The following is an 18,249-nucleotide window of genomic DNA, read 5'->3' on the forward strand; positions in this document are numbered from 1 at the left end:
GTTGTATCTTTGGATAAGAACATTTCCAGTCTTCTGGTAACAATCAAAATCAGAGCTGAGGTCTGGTATATGTACAGAGAGGATCACTGTGCTCAGGTAGACTGCATCCCTAATTTTTGATGTAACATAAAATAACTCTTCTGGGCCTGTCTCTGTTACTTGAGTGTCTCTGTAAAGTGATGAAAAGACACCTCAATGCACACAATAATTAAGCTCTAGGTTTAAATATACAGTATGCAATTGTATAGCACAAGACCACTGAAGAACAATGACAGATGCATTCATTTCATGTCAAATGCTCTGAAATTGTGCATACTAAAAAAATTCAAATCTGTATTCTGCACAAAATCTTACATGGGCATATGCAATTTGCTATTTTCCCATCACACATCAGCTGTTTGTTAATGGTATAAGAATCACTAGGTAACAGTATAGCAGCCAATGCAACTTATCATTCAATAATCAGACTTTTTACTGAAAACCAAAACATCATCATAAAATTCAAATAAACATTTCACAAGGATCATCACACAGGAGGTATCACATTAAGCCTACTGAAAAACCAATTCTCTGAGGTGTGTTTCACAGGCAATTGCTTCCCAAACAATTTTCCATTAGTGTTGAGATTCAAGCCACAACAAGTGCCTTTAGTCCAGTTCCTAATCCTTATTAAGGAAATGTCTGGATAAGGACTCTGAAGGCAGCTTTCTGTGTCACTTCCACAGGAAATGTTAACCTTTATTTAGGTCATTTGGATCTGATGATCTCTTGATTCATGACCAAAAATCTTTACTCTGGTTGTTAGAAATCACAGAGGAGTGGGGTCTGTGCCCTGAGCATGGGGAGAGAAGGAATATTCACCCAAGACACCTTGTACCTGCCTTTGAGCTCACATATTTATTCACCAGGTTACTCATAGATATAAAGCTGCTGGTATCATGTGTGAGGAAGAGGCAGCTTTGATATCTATGAGAACCTTGCGAATAAATATGTGAAACAGTGGGTTTTGTTTGTGCACAAAGGGCACTTTACCACGCTCTAGTACATCACTAGGACTGGGGCTGGGCAGCACAAAGGCAGGAGCTTCAGCTTGTTTCCTTATTTGAGCCTTCTATGTCCTTTTCACATGAAAAAAATGAACTCAAAATCTTCCTAGGAATCAGCTTTGCTCATTAGCCGTGCAATCTGCTCACTTTCTGAAAAGTTCATAGTGCAATGTCTGGCTATTGCAGGTCAAAGAAAGATTAAACAGCCAATTTATTTTAAAATTGAGAAAGACAAAGTGAGCTTGATCTATTAATAAGATTTTCACTTCCACCCAAACTATTAGATAAGCCTGAGACAAAGTACTTGAATTCATTAAAGTCTGAAGACTGGAAAGGACCCCTTTTTAATTTTTTCTTCTCTTGCTCTCTCAAAAAATAAAATCACTGTCATTTCATAGGTCAAGTCATGGTTACATCCACTTTGGTAAAATGTTGAATTAGAGAATTAGAACAGATAGGATATTTCAGTTCAAATGTGTACTTTTCAAGTGATAGAAACTGACTTCATAGAAAGTTGGGAGTCCTCAGGATTTCTGAGGGACATGAACTCCAGGAACATTTGCAGGATTGGCAAGCCTGGTTTGGTGCTCTGTTGGCACTATAGTAAACAGAAACGAAACAAAACAAAAAACAAAACCACAAGAAAACAATTTTTCTTCAAAAGGCGTCAAAGTTCACACGACAAAGGGAACACTGCAAAGGCAAAGCATGAAAATCTGATGGTTTGGGTTTCCACGGTTGATAAACATTGTGGTTTCTGCCAGCTTGTTGATAGAATGAGGAGCATTCTCTCATGCTCACCCGTGCTCGAGCTCTCAGCAGAGGTGCCCAATGCAGGTGCTTGGGCTGCATGAAGTCCCTTCTCCAAATCGCTCTTCCTCAACCACACCCTCAAGCAGCCCATATTGACAAGAGCGACCCTTGGCTCATTGGGCCACAATCTTTCTTATTTAACTGCAATCTTATAGACAAATCTGTCACAGGGGAAGGACGCCGGCAGGGATGTGCTGCTGCAGACTATGGCTCAGTACTTTCTCTCTCCAGTACAGGGTTCGCCTTTTCCTGCAGCCAGCCCAGCGGTGCCGGCTTGTTGCCCGGCCATGGCAGCCTCTGAGCAGGCACACACCCCCCAGACCAGGGGTTCCCCAAGCCGGCACCCACCCTGTCAGGCCCTCCTCAGCTTCCTGCATCCCTCACTTTTAGTCCCGGTGGGCTGGGGCTACCTGAGCAGCGGCACGGGGGTGACAGAGCCGGGGCAGGAAGCGGCCCGGGCACGGAGGCTGCCCTTCTGCCTGGCTGCCGGGGCTCGCTGCCCGCTGCTCTCCCTGCCGGCGGTGCCTCTCGCAGCGGAGAGCATCTCTCCGTGCCCTGGCGGAGCGGGGCAAAGAGGCAGAGGCGATAAGCGGCGTCTGCACCCTTACACCTGCATCCCGCATCCCGCATCCCGCATCCACCGCCGGGACGGTGCGGGGCGGCCCCGAGGGCGCGGAGCGGCGGGGAGGGAGTGGCGGGGCAGCGACAGGAGCCGCTCCTCTGGCCCCGGGCAGCGACGGGAGCCGCTCCGCCAGCCCTGGGCAGCGATGGGAAGGAGCCGCCCGCTCCGCTCCGCTGGCCCCGGGCTGAGCCGAGAGGCGCCGCCGGAGCGGGGGGCGGGGGCTGCTCGCCGGGGCGGGGGCTGTCACGGGGCTGGGACGATAAAACCGGGGGTAATTGCGTTTAGGCAAATGAGGCCGTCCCGGCCCTCCCCGTCTCCCGGCATATAAAGCGGGGAGCGCTCCCGCGGCCGGCCAATGCGCTCGGAGCGCGGCGCTCGCCCTGCCCGCTGCAGACGGTGCGTGCGCCGCGGGAGCCCGGCCGGCCGTGCCCGTGTGCGCTTGTCCTGTGCTTGTGAGGCGGTGTGTGTGTATTGCTTTGTCCCGGTCTGTACGTGGGTGCCTCTCTGGGGGGTGTCTGTTCGTGTTTGTGCGTCCGCACGTGCGTGCTTGGATGTGCCAGCATGTTTTTGTGCCTGTCGTTATGTGTCTGGGTGTGCAAAGGGATGAGTGTGCACCTCTGGACACATGTGTCTCTGTGTGTGTGGACAGCTCCGTTCCTCCGTGGGGGTGAGCATTTAAGGTGTGTAGCTCTTTCTATGAGTTAGAGAGTGATGCATGAGGGGGATGCATCTGTCTGCGTGTGAGTATTTGGGAAGGTGCGAATCCTAGATGTGCATAGACGTGTGAGGGTGTGTTTAAATCTTCCTCTGTACGTGCGTGTGTGAAGGGGCTCCGCTGGCTGCGTGTGTCTGTCCGTGTGCTGGGGAGCACACCGAGCTGCGTGCCGCTGTAATTGGCGCGGGGCGTGTGTCTCTCCAGAGGGGCCCGCAGCAGTCGGGGCGGGGGTGCCGGTGTCACTGGGCAGTGTGGGGCTGTCCGTGCGAGGGAGCGTGTCCGCAGTGTGCCCGGGGGCTGCGTGTCCGGGCTGTGCGCTGTGCCCGCCCGCGGCTGTCACGGCTCCATCCTCTGCCCCCGCAGGACGTCCCGGCGGCGATGAGGCTCCCGCTGGCTTTCGCCGTGCTCCTCCTGGCCTCGTCACAGGCGCTGGGCGAGGAGATGGGAGCCACCGACGACCTCAGCTACTGGTCCGACTGGTCCGACAGCGACCAGGGGAAGGTGAGCGCCGGCGGCCCCGCGGGGTCGAGGGTTTTCGGAGGGTTTCGGAGCCGGAGTCTCCCTGCAGGGAAGGTTTCGGAGCCGGGGGCTCTGTGCCGGGAGGCGCTCGGAGCCGGGGGCTCTGTGCCGGCTCTGCCCGGCCGGGACCGAAGGGGGTTCCGCACTGAGCGCCGCCGCTGTCGCCCGCAGGAGGAGCTGCCGCTGCCCCTGGAGCACTTCCTGCAGAGGATGGCCCGCAGACCCCGGCCCCAGCAGTTCTTCGGCCTCATGGGCAAGCGGGATGCCGGTGAGCGCGGCGGGGGCTGCTCGCACCTCTCCGCACTGCTCTTCTCCCAGTGCCTGCCCAAATCTTACGCGGTTATCGCTCGGGATTTTGTTACATCTGTTTCTTAGGCTGCCGTGAGGGTACTTTGGGTTTAGGCTTTTTTGCTTTGTTGTTTCTTTCAAGTTTTATATGAGATAAACTTACTGACTGGAAAAGAGAGGGCTTTAAAGTCTTGGGTGTGTACCTATTAAAACACATAAATCCCAGTAAAGGATAGCATGATAATTCATAGGCCAGCATATATGCCACTGAAACACCAAAGTGTGGAAACTGGTTGAGTATACAATCATTGTCATGTTTTCTACGTGTTTACTCAACCAATAATTGATCTAAGAAATTGGAGCTAAACTAATCTAAATTGTGTGGGTTAAGCTGAAACAAGCTTTTAGCCTCTTCAAAGAGAAATGCAGTTGTAAACCATCACTCTCATTCCCTTAAGTGCAATATGTGTAGGTTAGTTTTTGTATCTGATTTTTTGAAGCACTGCAATAGCATGATATGTATATGCCAATCCTTTTTTAACAACTCTTTTTGTCTTTTTTCTCTTTCCTTTCCTCTTCCAATCAGGATATGGCCAGATCTCTCACAAAAGTAAGTTCAAAAATTACAAATACTTTAAGTAATCGTGAGAAGACATTCAAATAGGGAATAGTGTATTTTACAGGATTATTTAGAAGGTGTCTGGTTTCAGCCAGGGACTGGCAGCACCACTGGTGGAGAAATGATCTATTAAGGAATTGAAACCTCCTCTTCAGTGCCTCTGTGAGCCTGTATCTCATCTGAGCTGCTGCGAGCTTTGAGATTTCAATCCATATTAATGTGCGGATGTTGCAGCTCTCTCTTATTTCCCATGGGGGGATTTTGTAAGCCTTTCTCATTGGCAAGGCAGGCTTACTGCCAGACTCTGAGAGGAGCAATTAAGATGGCAAAATCTGGAAGATTAGAATAATGAATTCCCAAGTCCCCAAGAATGCTTTCATGGGAGCACCCAGTCCTCACGTGCGAGATGCTGCATCTGTGCCCTCAGCATTGTCTGGGAATCAGACTCCTGCCCACAGCAGGGGCTGACTGATGATGTGCTGCCATATGAAGTGCCATATTTTGCCCCACTTGCAAGTGTGCCTTGCTCTGCTTCTGTGTAACACCAAGCAGGAGATGCTATCAGCACTGGGGTGTTACCTTGTTCTGCTCAGTGGTAATTTTATTTTCTGAAATTATCTCATGAATGTTTAAACTGAAATTGGAATATTTTTATTAAGTAAACATTATCTTATATTCTGTGAAACCTCCTCTGTCCACAGAGGCCAGCAACTGTCACAGTGTTCTGTTATTCACAAGATGCTTTCTCTGGGTTATGTATTGGAAGACCAAATAAGGAGTCGGATACAAAGCTCATGCTAAATTACCATCTGACTAAAGTAAAAAAAAATATAGTTTTCTGAAACTGCTTCAGCTTGAATTAATACATATGAGATCTGAGTATCTTGTTTTGTGTATGAATTCACCAAGCAAAATTCTTTCCAAAGAGAAGCTTCTAGGTTTGACTCAAAAGCCGCCTTAGATAAAGCAGAACAGTTCATTTTCATTCCTTGTCTGAAACTATAGCTACTACTATAATCTATATACTGTAGGCCTAATCTTGGAGTAATTTATCCTCTACACTTCCAATGTCTTGAGAATTGCTAAAGGGACAGGAAGGTAATACCTGAACTTATAAATATTCCAAAGATAGAGCCAGACTGTCTAGCTCAGATGTGTCCAGACACAGAGTCCCATTGGCCTCCTCTCCAGTAAGGGCTCCACCTGACCTGTGAGGGAGGATTTTCTTCCACATTACAGAAATAAAACAACAGGTAGAAGAGATGCACCACACAGACACAGGCTATACCAAGACACTGCCTTCTTGTGCATTTGCTCGGATCAGTAGGAATTGTAAAGGGAGAGAATAAGATTTGTACTGTTAGTGGCCATTGGTTTTCCATTATACTTAAAAAAACCCCAAAACCAAAGGTCTATCTAACCTAATGAGAAGATGTCCACTAACTGGCCTGTGCCTTGGTCTATCCTGTTCAGTCTGATTAGTCAGACTGCTCTTCATTCTCTGAGAGTGATGTGAACAACTGGTCTGTGATATAAACAGTTTCAGACCTGTCTTCTTTCCTTTCAAGAACCTGTTATTTTAAAAGCCTGCCTAGTTAAAATGTATTAAAATACCCCTAAATATATTTTTTCAGGGCATAAAACAGACTCCTTTGTTGGACTAATGGGCAAAAGATCTTTAAATTCTGGTATGTATTTGACTAAATCTGATACTTGGTGATATACAGCCTCTTCGTTCCGTTGCCTCTTTGTTCTCTCCCAGCGGATGGAAGAAGCAGTTTTCATGTAGTGTAGATCCAGAGTTCTCTGTGAAAAAAATCAGGATTTTCTTTGTTACCTGAGATATTTCAGAGTTCACCTCAATGCTTGAAATGACCAGGCTGGTCTGAGCTGCTGGCAAGCTCAGGTAGAATTCCCCAGAGTACTTTCATTACTGTCCTGTCCTTGCATGTTCTGCCAGTGCTTTTAAAACAAAACCTCCTAAATTTTAATGACATATCAAGAAAAATGTGGAGGCTGAAAATGCAAGGGTCACTTAACTTGTGGTCTAAATCCAGATTCCATCAGGTAAAAGGATATCTTCTCTGGAGACCCTTATTCCTAATACTTGGAGTAGAAGGTGAGAGAACAGAACTTTGCCATTAACACCACCTCATTCTGCAGATCAGGCTGTTAAACATTCACAGTCTCTTTCAGCTTTTGACCTCACCTAAAGCATTTTAAACTCTGAATGGGTACTGTGAATTTGTTTTACCATGGCATCTATGTGGGGCAGAATTCTCCTCTCCCCTCCTGTGCGGAACCTGGAGTCTCCCCATAGCTCTACCTTCCTTCCCTGTGCTCTAGGGCTGTATTGTGGAAATCCCTCGCTGTGAACCATAAAGTATCAGTTGATTCTCCAGGAAAAGAATTGAAAAAATAAAAAAACTAATATGTATTTCATGTCTCTGAAATAGTTCTCACTGTTTTGTTAAATGGATGATAAAAGTTAAATTACTAGCTGACACCTTTACATTATGTGGATACGTGCTGGGATCTATATTCTGCAATTATGATTGTCAGTAACTTTTATTTTCAATTAAACCCCCTTCAAGACTAGTAATATTGCTCTTGTATTATTTTGCAAATTGCTATGTATCATGAATAATTTTGTACAATTTTCTGCAGTGGCAATAGCTATTAAATGCATAATACCTGTAAATATATCTGCTATCACAAAAGTAAATAGCCTGTAAGTAATAAATTTGGTTTGGTTTCCACTGGGATTACATTTACATTAATATGAGAATGTAAAATACAGAAAATGTTTTAAAAAATGAAAAGATGTTATTGCCCTAATTTCAAAATTGCTGGTATAGTCAGGATACTGTTATGTGGTATTTCTGACAAAAGGGAATAATGATGTTTTACTCTGTTGGCCTGTGTAATACCTGTCTGACAGATAAAACTAGAACTCACAGCTTTTCTGCCTCTGCAGGGAGGCTTGAGGGGGAAAGGGTAAGAACTTTTTTCTGCTTCACCAGAGGAGATGGGTCCTGAGGCCTGTGTAATCAAAGCAAGATCAGGAATAGTGAATGTTAGGACTACCCTCACTTCTCCCTTTTGGGAGATATTTAACTGGGCAGGACCTTTACCCCATGCTGTGGTTCTCTTCTGCAGGAGGCTCCTGAGCTCCCTGGTAGTGGGCAGGAGTCTGTGCTGTCCCTCTGGGTGTGAGCACATCGCTGATTTACAGGGGCCAGAGCAGGCTGAGGGGATGCTGATGGCTCTGTCTCTGGTTTGGGGACAGCCTTGTTCAAGAAGGGCTCTGGATTTCACTCTCATTTTAAATGAGCGAGAAGGAGAGATCTACCACTACTAAACATATGCTGCTTAAGACTATTTTAGCCTGAAGCTTGTCAGCATGGTAGTCTGAGTTCGTCTGAGGAGCTTGGCTCCTGCCACAGTGCACAGTAAAATCATCCCTGTGTGCAGGGCTTGTGCTCAGGGAGTTTCCAAGAGCTGGCAAGGAGCTGACTGTACGGGAATGAAGGTGGATATGTCTGTGCAGAAACCCTCTGCCACAAATTGACCTGAATGCTTAGATCCCATCCGTAGGATGAATTACTGGGAGATAAAGGGGCTCTGAGTTAATGGTGCTTCAAGCAGCTCAGCAGATGAGAGCTGGAAAACACTGCTCAGACCTTCAGCCTGCTGGAGGACAGTGTAGTCTGAGAGGTAACACCAGCCAAAGCAGCTCAGGGATGGGCCAGGAGCCCTGGTCTCTGCTCCAAACATGCCTGCTGGTGCCAGCTGGCTGCAGGTCTCTGACACTTTGTGTGCTTGCTGGGGCTCATGCAAGGCTGTACCTTGTGCTTCAATCTGCTTTGTCTTTGCAGGGTCCTCTGAAGGGAGCATAGCACAGAGCTACGAACGGAGGCGTAAATGAGACGTTCCCGTGCATTATTTATTGAACTTCATTTGTTCTAATGGCCAATGCAGTGTAATATAAACTAACCACTGTATGAAATAATTATTTATTTAATAACTGAAGGGGTTTGGTTTTTTTCGAGTTGTACATTCAATAAAAGTATTATTTTTCATATTGTGGCAGTGACACGTGTTGTGTAGGTGTGCTGTGGTTCTGAAAGGAGCAGCAACCCGGGTGATGTCTCACAACAAAGCACATGTTTGATATGACCTGTAGAGTTATGTTTACTAAACAAGCAAGTATTCTTTTGTTTATTGAGAGCGAGTCTATCAGCTTCACTGCTAGTGCAGAACAGAACTGATGTTCAGTCTAGTGCCTCAATTTGTTTTCATGGTTTATTATGTACTGTAATTTCTGTATCAAAAAATATATTTGTATCATTGCAGCATGTTTTATGTTCTGTGATTATGCATCAATATATTTTAAAAGGGCGGATGGGTAATGTTTGAATGGGAATCCAAAGTCTTCATTTCATAGTCTGGAATTTTATGATAGTAACATTTTAAATAAAAACTACTCTGGGGCTTTTGCAACATACTTCCTTTGGTGATAGTGATGGAGTTATTTCCCACGTTGGTCTGGAATGAGAAATAGCAACAGTGGTCTGAGACTGGAAAAAAATATCAAATTATTTTCTTTTTGCAGGGAGGCTGTGAACCTCCTCATATGTGTTTGATGAAGGTTTGAGGGATTTGCTGCTGGAGATAGGAGTTCCTGGGATTGCTCCAGGTCACACAAGGTGCCACCCCTTCTAAACCTGATGGAAATCAGGAAGCATGTTTACTGAATGGAAAGAGCAGGATGTATCCCCCCAGCTCCGATAATCTGTTGTGGAATTAATCCAATATTGTTATTATTTGAAAGCCAAGCTCTTAATAAGTTCTATCCCTCAGATTCACAATAAAATCCCCTGTGGGTGTGAATCCATGCAATATAAAAGAAAAAAAATGTGACTGTAATTATCTTTTTAATTAAAATATCTGATTGCTTTATATCCAGGATAGGCCTGAAATGTTCCATCCATCTCAGCAGATGCCAAGGCATCTGGAGTTCTATCTCCTTTCCCCCTGCTACGAGCTGTACTTCTCTGATGCCATGATGCAAACTTTCACTGCAGATGAATCACCAATAAAAACAGCCAGTGTATACAAACTCAATTTAAAACTGAGTAATATGAAAGGATTCCCTGCTTGTTTTTTTCCACTTTGGAAATGAACTCGTGCACCTCCATTTTCAAGGTTACCTGAGGATCATCACAACTACCCCCATTAGGAGCAGGTGGGTGCTGAGCCTCACTCCTTCTGGGTTAGGAGCAGCACCTAAGCCTGCTCATGCTTAAAACAGATCCCACTTTCAGCTAGCCAGAAGCCAGATCTAGCAAGGTGGGGGCTACACGGTGGGAAAACTGAGGTGCCTGGTGGCAGGCACCACACTGATGTGAGACACAGTGGTTGTACTGGCACTCTGCCAGCTCTTTGTCTTTCCAGGGCTAATTTTCAGGCTGATAAACTTCTGTATGAACTCCCACTGAGCTCAGTGAGGAGAAGCTGACTGCTGGGCTAGCAGCACAGCAAAAGGACTGTGGAAATCATGTTGAATAATGCTTGGTGAAGGGTAGTAAGAAAGGTAAAACTTTAAAATGTTGTTACCCTTGCCTGGAGGACCTCAGTGCTCACAAGAGTTCACAGTCTGTGTGTGCTGAATTTTGAGACACAGAGAGGAAAGAAAAAGCCCCACCATTCACTCCCTGCAGCTTGCACATCTCAAAACCTCCCTGCAGGAGTAACCACTGTAAAGCCCACAAATATACATGGGCTTTAAGTGTTTGAAAGACAGCACAGGGACTAAATAACAGCATCCAGTAAACAGATTGGACTGAATTTTCCAGAAAAAACATAGAATGGGTTGGGTTGGAAGGCACCTTTAGAGATCATATAGTCCAACCCCCTGCCATGGACAGGGACACCTTTCACAGTTTGTTCAGAGTTGCAACCTAGTTGACACTGAACACTTCCAGAAGTGGGGCATCCACAATTTCCCTGGGCAACGTCTTGCAGAGTCTCACCACCCTCATTGTAAATAATTCATTCCTTAAAACCAATCTAAAGACTACCCTCTTTCAGTTTAAATATCTGACCATCTTCATGCCCATCCTCTGCAGCTGCTCTGACAGGTCCATGTTCTTCCTGTGCTGAGGAGCCCAGAGCTGGATGCAGCACTCCAGGTGGAGTCTCAGCACAGCAGAGCAGGACAGGATCACCTCCCTCTCCCTGCAGCCTGCCCTGCTTTGGATGAGCAGCTCAATATTCAGATTGCAGCCCAGGATGGGGTTGTCTCTCTGCACTGCAAGCTGGGTCATGTTGAGTTGCTCACCCACAAAGAGCCCCAAGTCCTTTTCCTAGGGCTGCTCTCAGTCCATTGCCTGCCCAGCCTGCATTTGTTCTTGGGATTGCCCTGACCCAGGTGTGGGAGCTTCCACTTGGCCTTGCTGAACCTCATGAAATTCACACAGGTTCACTCCTCACACCTGTCAAAGTCCTTCTGGGTGGCACCCATTCCCTCAAGCATGTCAGGGGCATTACCACAATTTACTCTGGAAGGAAAGGCTGATCCTGTGTCACCGAAATAGTCTTCTTTTACATGTCATTCTGTTGGTTGGTTTCAATCTGGCATTTTAAACAACTCATTTTAATTTCTGATGGCAAAATAATGTCAGATTTGTGCTAATCTGGGTTTTGGACAAGTTTCAATCTAGCATTGATTTATATGTTTGTATAGGCATATATTCCAAGCTAGAAATAAAGCAAACACACCAAATGGCATAGCCTGAAATGTTTCAACTGACTCTACCAACAACACATTAAAAACCCCTCCTCACATTTCAGTGCTGGCAGGGGTGGCTCAGCCAGGCCATGCCACAGTGGGGCTGTGGGGCTGTGCCTGTGCAGCAGCTCCTGGGCAGAGGTGGAGGTGCATGAACTGCACACATTGCAGGCATCCAGGCCAGCTGTTCCAGCTGTCTGCTCCTGCCACAGACTCACTCCCAACATGGCCCCACAGGCATCCTGGGATCCTGGAGACACAAAGAGGAATTCTGTTTTTACCTGCCTTTAGTCTTAAGCAATATAGTCTGTAGACTACTGAGTACTTCAAAGAGAGTTTTAAATCATTTCCATTGTCTTTACTCTTCCTTTTAGGGCTCCACCAGCTTTTAAACACTTTTATGTGTGGGACAGCATTGCCTGCAGCCCCAGGCCATTCCTGCCTTGGACCGCTGGGCAGTGCCCAGTCTCCAGCTCCACTGCAGGCTGTGGAGAGGCTTTCACTAAATCCCTCCCTGTCTCCCTCAGCCAGCCACACCTGGGACACAGACTGGGCTCTTTTTGGTGGCAGCAGTCTGACATCCATCATGTTGCATAAGCCAATCAATAACACTGCAGCAAGGGCATCTGTCAGCAAAATGCAAGCAAGCTTTAAATAAAGCAATGAAGTCTTTCTAGGAAATCAGCACAGAGAGTAAACCCAATGCTGATAATTGTTCCCACTGGTAATGCTGCAGGCAGTTTGACATCACAGCCCACCTCCAACATGCTTAGCACCCTTTTTGCTTATTTTTTCCCCTAGAAATACATCAATCATCTGCATTGTGACATGTGACTGCTCTTCTGTAGGCACTGTCTCCCCTACACACAGGCACTCCCCTTCACCCAGACAGTGATGTTGAAGACAGGTTCTCAGAAGCCTGTCTTGCCAAGAGTGACACAGAGGGCCAGCAGCTCCATCCATCAGCTCCGTCTCTGTGCTGTTGCATGGAGACTGGCTGTCCATGGTGGAGATGCAGCCAAATTTAACCTGGCAAGCCAAAGCCAGAGCCATTGCTCACAACTCTGCCGATGAAATGGGGAGCTGGAAGGGGGGTCTGCCCCCCCATACCTCATTTCACCTGGGGAGCTCAGGCTCTGCAGCTCTTGGCTAATTCTGATGCCACAAGCAAATCTGTGCTCTGTTCATGCCAGGAGACTGGTATTTTTCAGCATGGTCCTAAACAAAAAAAAAGGAAGGATCTGGAAATGTCTGGACATGGGGATCTTGCAGGAACCCAACCCCTAGCCATCATCAGCTAGAGCAGAAAAACATCAAGAGTTTTTTTTGAAAATTATTAAATTGAGTCTTTAAAATGCTGTTTGTTCAGAGTTCATCAGCAACAGCTCCTTCAGAGCTACCAACAGCCAATATTTAAATGCAAACTGTCCCTTAAACTACGTCTCCTAAATAATGGCTGACTGCTTTATCATAGGAGATACTGAGCAAGTCCCAAACGTTGGTAATGACCAAATGCTCTTCTGATGAGCCCAAGCAGTTCCCTTAGCCATAATGTTACCCACTGCATGGACAAACATCTCATTGTGACAGGACAAGAGCACACAGGGCTCCTTCCCCAGCAAACAGCCACCTGCAGTGCCAGACACAGCCTCATATCCTCGTGTTAGCTGCAAAAGAGCTCACCTCCCTTTACAGAAGATAATTGTTACTTAAAGAGTAGCAATTTTTTAATTTTTTGTCTTGGTGTTAGCGAGTGAACAAATGTCCTTGAACCTACATCGTTCACGGAAGAGAAAAAGACACTGTGCATTATTCTTTTAATATTTTGATAGAGATTGAAACAATTGTCAGCTGGAGAGGCTGTGTGAAAATCATTATGATATTTATTTAAAATTATCACTGCTCCATTCCTGGTAGATATCTGATTTCTGTCAGAATAAGCCATCTCAGAAACTCCTTTTTAAAAAGAGGTATATAAAATGTGTGCAAAAATCACCTCTTGTTTTCTACATCCATCTCCAAACTAAACAATGTTCTCACTTACAGCATATGGAAGAAATGAAATGTGAACAGACTGTTAGACAACAAAACACTTTATCTCTCATGGTGCTTCATGCTCTCCCAGAAGCCTGGAGGGAGGAAGCCCAGCAAGGTGGGAGGGCTTGGCCAGAAGTAACAGCAGTGGCTGAGCTAGAAATGCAATGCACATCATGTACCTAACCAGCCACTTCAGTGCAAAGAAACTTCACAAATTATAAAGAATAATGTTAAATGCTAAGAAAATATCTGGGAGGTGGGGGGAGTGGAGTACCTTTTCTTTTTTTTCTTTTCTATATAAACCATTTCTTACATTTCTCTTTCAGCTGTAAAAGAATTAAAGGATACACCTGCACCAATATATCATAGAAGCATTTAGATTGAAAAAGACCCTTAAGATCATGGAGTCAAACAATTCTAACAATTGAGACATTACATGAAGGCAAGAGAGAGTGGAACTGTGTGAAGCAGGTAAAGAACTGCATCAATCCATGCCTTATATTCTCAGTCACAACTGGAGTGCCTCAGTGCCAATACATGTTAATACACCTTCAACATTTTATTTTCATGAAATAGTTAGCATTAAAAACATCTAGCTGAGTAACAGAACATCTTTAGTCACAGATACTCAATTTTGGCACATGGAAATGCTTTAATTTTCACTGTTATAACACTCAGACAATAACAGCCACATTGTGTTTCTGTGTACCAAAGCAATAAAATTTGAGCAACATGCTCTGGAAGCAAACCTGGCCTGGAGAAGATACACACTAATTACTGAAAGAATGCATATGTACAGTGTAGTTATTCTAAGACTGCATTTTAAAAATTATATTATTCAGTGAATTTTGTAACGGTGAATTTTCACAACACCCAGAAGACATCTCAGCCGTTTTGTGAGACTTGATCACTTGCAGCTTGGATTCCCACAGTGCTAACTCAGCCCAGGCAAACCCTGCACGGTGTGGGCATGCACCACAAACCTTACCTCTTGTACACAGGCACAAGACAGCACTTCAGAGCAGTTCCTTGAAATATAGCATAATGAATTCTGATGTCTGCAGATGGAAACCTGTTTATCCACAGCACATCTTCCCCACACTTCCTTACCAGCCCAATTCCAGCTTGAGGAAACAATCAAACCTTCCTGTCCTGCCCTCCCAGGCTGCCAAAGGAGTTTCAATTAGTGTCAATTGGGATAATAGCTCTATTTGCATTTTTAAGCTATTATTAGCAAGTTGTCAGTCAGCCAGTAATTTGTATCACTTTGATATAATGAGTATTTAAATATTTAAAAGGAGAATGTTCCTTTCTACCACCCCCTTCCTTTTTGTGCTAAAATAATAATGGTTTTAATCAAAAGTAATTTGTATGAATATACATTTTGCCCCAGGTGTTAAAGACAGTCTTCAAGAGCAGCGGTGAGAGATGTTAAGTAATACATTTTATTAATATAGACAATTACTTCTATCCTTCATAGTAGCAAAAATGGAGGCAGCTTTTGCAACCAGAACAACCTGATTCTCCTCTTGGCCTCTTTGAGATGATTATGGTTTAGGAATTGAGGTCAGTTCAATTTATTTTAAGTACTTAATGTTATCATTTTCTAAAGGACTATTTTGGACTCAGTTACTCTATCTTCTCCTTGATGAAAATTCATCAATTAAGCAACCTGTACCACACACACATGCACAATAAAAAAAAAAAGGGCAGAAGACCTCTCCTCTCTCAGAACCTGTCTGGAGCAGGCAAAAGGCAAAAGGCTGTGTGTGTTTCCATGTTGCCATTACACCATCTGTGATCACTGGGGGATGTTTTTCCTGACAGGCCTCAAGTCTAGATGCTCAGGTGTATGCAATTCATCATCACAGAGTTCACAAAACTGGATTGACCATTTACATAAACAGGAAATCTTTCCAAATCTATATGATGTACTTCATTTTATAATGCATTTGTATTTTTAAAATAATAGTTTTGAGGAAAAAAAAGTACCTAAACCTTTCTGATGTGGCCCTGTAAAACTTCCCAGTAGCCTTGAGAGGTGGGTTCATGGAGTCCAGCCATGCCAAGGGCAGGGTTTCACACCTGGGTGGGAGCAAGCCCAAGCACAAAGACAGGCTGGGCAGAGGATGGATTGAGAGCAGAGCTGAGGGGAAGGACTTGGGGTGCTGGTGGACAAGCGTGAGCCAGCAGCGTGTGCTCAGAGCCCAGAAAGTTGATGGTTTCCTGGCCTGCACCAAACAAGGTGCAGCCAGCAGATCAGTGGAGGGGATTCTGTCCCTCTGCTCCACTCTGGTGAAACCCCTGGACTGCTGCACCCACCTCGGCCTGGGAAGGACATGGACCAGTTGGAGCAAGACTGGAGGATGCCATGAGGATGATCAGAGGGTGGGTGTACCTCTCCATGAAGACAGTATTGGGGCTTTTCAGCATGGAAAAAAGAGCTTATAGCTTCCAGTACCCCAAGGGATCCTACAAGAGAGAGATGTTTTAGTGACAGAACAAGGGGAATGGCTTTAAACTGAAAGACAGTAGATTTAGATTACTATAAGGAAGGAATTATTTACTGCAAGGAATTCTGTACCAGTTTACATTGGAACAGGTTTTCCAGAGAAGTTGTGGATGTCCTATCCTTGGAAGTGTTCAAGGACAGGTTGGATGGGATCAGAGCAATCTGATCTACTGAAAAGTATCCTGGCAATGGCAGGAGGTTGGAACTACACGATCTCTAAGGTTCCTTCAAATCTAAATTTTTCTATGATTCCATCTTAATGTTCTCTTTGTATGACTATCTGAAATCCTTATGTTCCTTATATTAATCATGGAGGAAAAAGGAGAAATGAAAACTCCTAACAACTTCAGAGGTAAAATTAACATTGCTCATTCCATAGTCTGGTATTGTCTTCTAACTTCCCTAGAACTGACATTTTGTACCTATTCCTACTCACATTACTGATTTTTAGTATAACTAGTTTTGAATTACCTCTAAATGGAATATTGAATGCCTTCAGCACTAATACAATTCAACTCTTAGCTGCCACCTTACCTGCAGCACCAGCACGACAAGCTCTGCACAACATCTTTTGAGCAAGATCAATTTGAAAGCATTTTATTTTATGCGTGGCTTTATCCTTATTCTAATCAAGTACTTATTAAATTCCACGAGGCTCACGCACAAATCCCAGTGCCAATCGTTTGTAAGGGAGATATTGAAAGCAGAGAGAGCGGGAGGGAGCCCATCTTCCCCAGGGACGAGCAGCTCATCCGCACGGACGCGCTGACTGGCGGCTGCCATCTGCCGGCTAGGAAAAGAAAATTTTGTAAAAAATTTGGAAATCGTCCCGGAAGCAACTTCCCGATCCGAATTCAAGTTTTGACAGACTCTTTGTGTCATGCTGGGGGAACGTGGCTGCCTCTTGGCTTCCCGGGACACAGACAAGGGGCGCAGCCAGCCCCCACTCGCATGGCAGAAACACAAAGGCGGGCGGGCTCCAGGGCAGCCAACATCCTCTGTTGTTGCTCATAGGGTGATGGAAAGATCCAAACCTGAGCATAGTGCTGGAAAAAACCTGGTTGCCCAGCTCGTTTTCTCCTATTGAAAAAGTTTCCAGCAACAAAAAGTGGCACTACAGAGAGGGGAGAAATACCACAAGCAGGTCTTGGAAAGCAGCTGTTAATGTACTACCTCTCCTAGCTACTACCCCTACCAACTTGCAGAGAAGCACAGCAGCAAAGACCACCTCTCTGCCTCATTCTTCTTTGTCCCTTTGCTGGGAACAAGCTTTTTAAATAAAAAAATTAAATTACTCCTTTAAATTAAAAGAAATTAAATCATTCAATTAAAATAAAAATACAGTTATAATTGTGTGCATTACCTGCATCCAGAGACAGGCTTACATAAAACGACTTTCCTAACTGCAGCTTTTCTATCAACCACAATATCTATGTAAATACATAAATAAAAAGCAATAAGGCCCAAAGATCCAAAATGAGGGGCTGTGAAGGCATGATGCAGGTGATGCGTGTGCTTTGGCACTGAGGAACACACAGTGTAATTTTTACAGAAATAAGCAGCCTCTCCCACAATTCAGCTGCTCTCTCCTTTGAAGATATGGTTCCATAGCCAGGTCAAACACAGGATTACCTTGTATCAAATCTGCCTTCCACAACTTCTGTTATTGGGAGCCAAAAATTAGGTCTCTATCAGAAAAAAAATAAGTCCACCCTTCCAAGACTCTAAGACAGGCTGCTTTTACACTTTACTGTGGTTTAAACAGAGTTTCAAAAATTTTACATAATTTCAAACCATCCCACATCAAAAAACTCTGACCAATGGACTCAGGGTCCTAAAGTCCTGCCAAGTGCTCTATGGATCTTACATGCTGGCTTGTACTGGGGAACTTCTCTAGAGAGCCACTGTCAGGAACACTGGGATGTGGCACACCCAGGGAGGCTCCACACAAGCAGCCAACAGGAGGCTAAAACAGCACCCAGGCTTTATTAAAGAGATGAAGGGCATGGGGAGCACCTTAAGCACCTGGCAGGTCTCATACCCTGCAGTGCTCTCTTTGGAACGGTTAACTTCTCATTCCTCAAAAGGAGGAAAGACTGCTGTGAAAACATACTTAATAACTGAACTGATTAGAATTAAAGCAAAACCAAACCCATCCCAAATCAGCAAAAAAAATCCTACTTTTTTTTAGCCACTTTGCAAGAACCCTTGCTATAGATTCTCCCTCAGCCCTCATCAGTCCTGCAAGCCAAGCAAATACTCATGCCTGCTTTCCCCGTGTGGAC

General features: G+C 45.0%; 1 protein-coding gene across 3 annotated transcripts; it reads left to right on the forward strand.

Annotated features, from left to right (window-relative positions):
• The first annotated feature begins 2,788 nt into the window (after nt 1-2,788).
• Nucleotides 2,789-9,129, forward strand: TAC1 (tachykinin precursor 1). 3 transcript variants are annotated; one of them, XM_059478147.1, is made up of 6 exons: nt 2,789-2,877; nt 3,560-3,697; nt 3,887-3,983; nt 4,590-4,613; nt 6,257-6,310; nt 8,501-9,129. In XM_059478147.1, exons 2-6 carry the CDS (start codon nt 3,575-3,577, stop codon nt 8,548-8,550), a joined length of 348 nt encoding a protein of 115 aa, XP_059334130.1. In that variant the 5' UTR covers nt 2,789-2,877; nt 3,560-3,574; the 3' UTR covers nt 8,551-9,129. The 3 variants fall into 3 exon arrangements, with proteins under 3 accessions (XP_059334130.1, XP_059334150.1, XP_059334140.1); XM_059478157.1 differs by lacking the exon at nt 2,789-2,877 and adding an exon at nt 2,886-2,941; XM_059478167.1 differs by lacking the exon at nt 6,257-6,310.
• Nucleotides 9,130-18,249: the final 9,120 nt, after the last annotated feature.

The sequence above is a fragment of the Ammospiza nelsoni genome, chromosome 1 (genome assembly GCF_027579445.1).
Source record: "Ammospiza nelsoni isolate bAmmNel1 chromosome 1, bAmmNel1.pri, whole genome shotgun sequence".
In the NCBI taxonomy this organism is placed as follows: Eukaryota; Metazoa; Chordata; class Aves; order Passeriformes; family Passerellidae; genus Ammospiza; species Ammospiza nelsoni.

Bases quoted from the DNA above. Each gene is read 5' to 3' on its own strand.
- TAC1 (XM_059478147.1), top strand. From the start codon at position 3,575: ATGAGGCTCCCGCTGGCTTTCGCCGTGCTCCTCCTGGCCTCGTCACAG. The intron at 3,984-4,589 runs GTGAGCGCGGCG...TCTTCCAATCAG, and splicing joins CATGGGCAAGCGGGATGCCG to GATATGGCCAGATCTCTCAC. The intron at 4,614-6,256 runs GTAAGTTCAAAA...ATATTTTTTCAG, and splicing joins TGGCCAGATCTCTCACAAAA to GGCATAAAACAGACTCCTTT.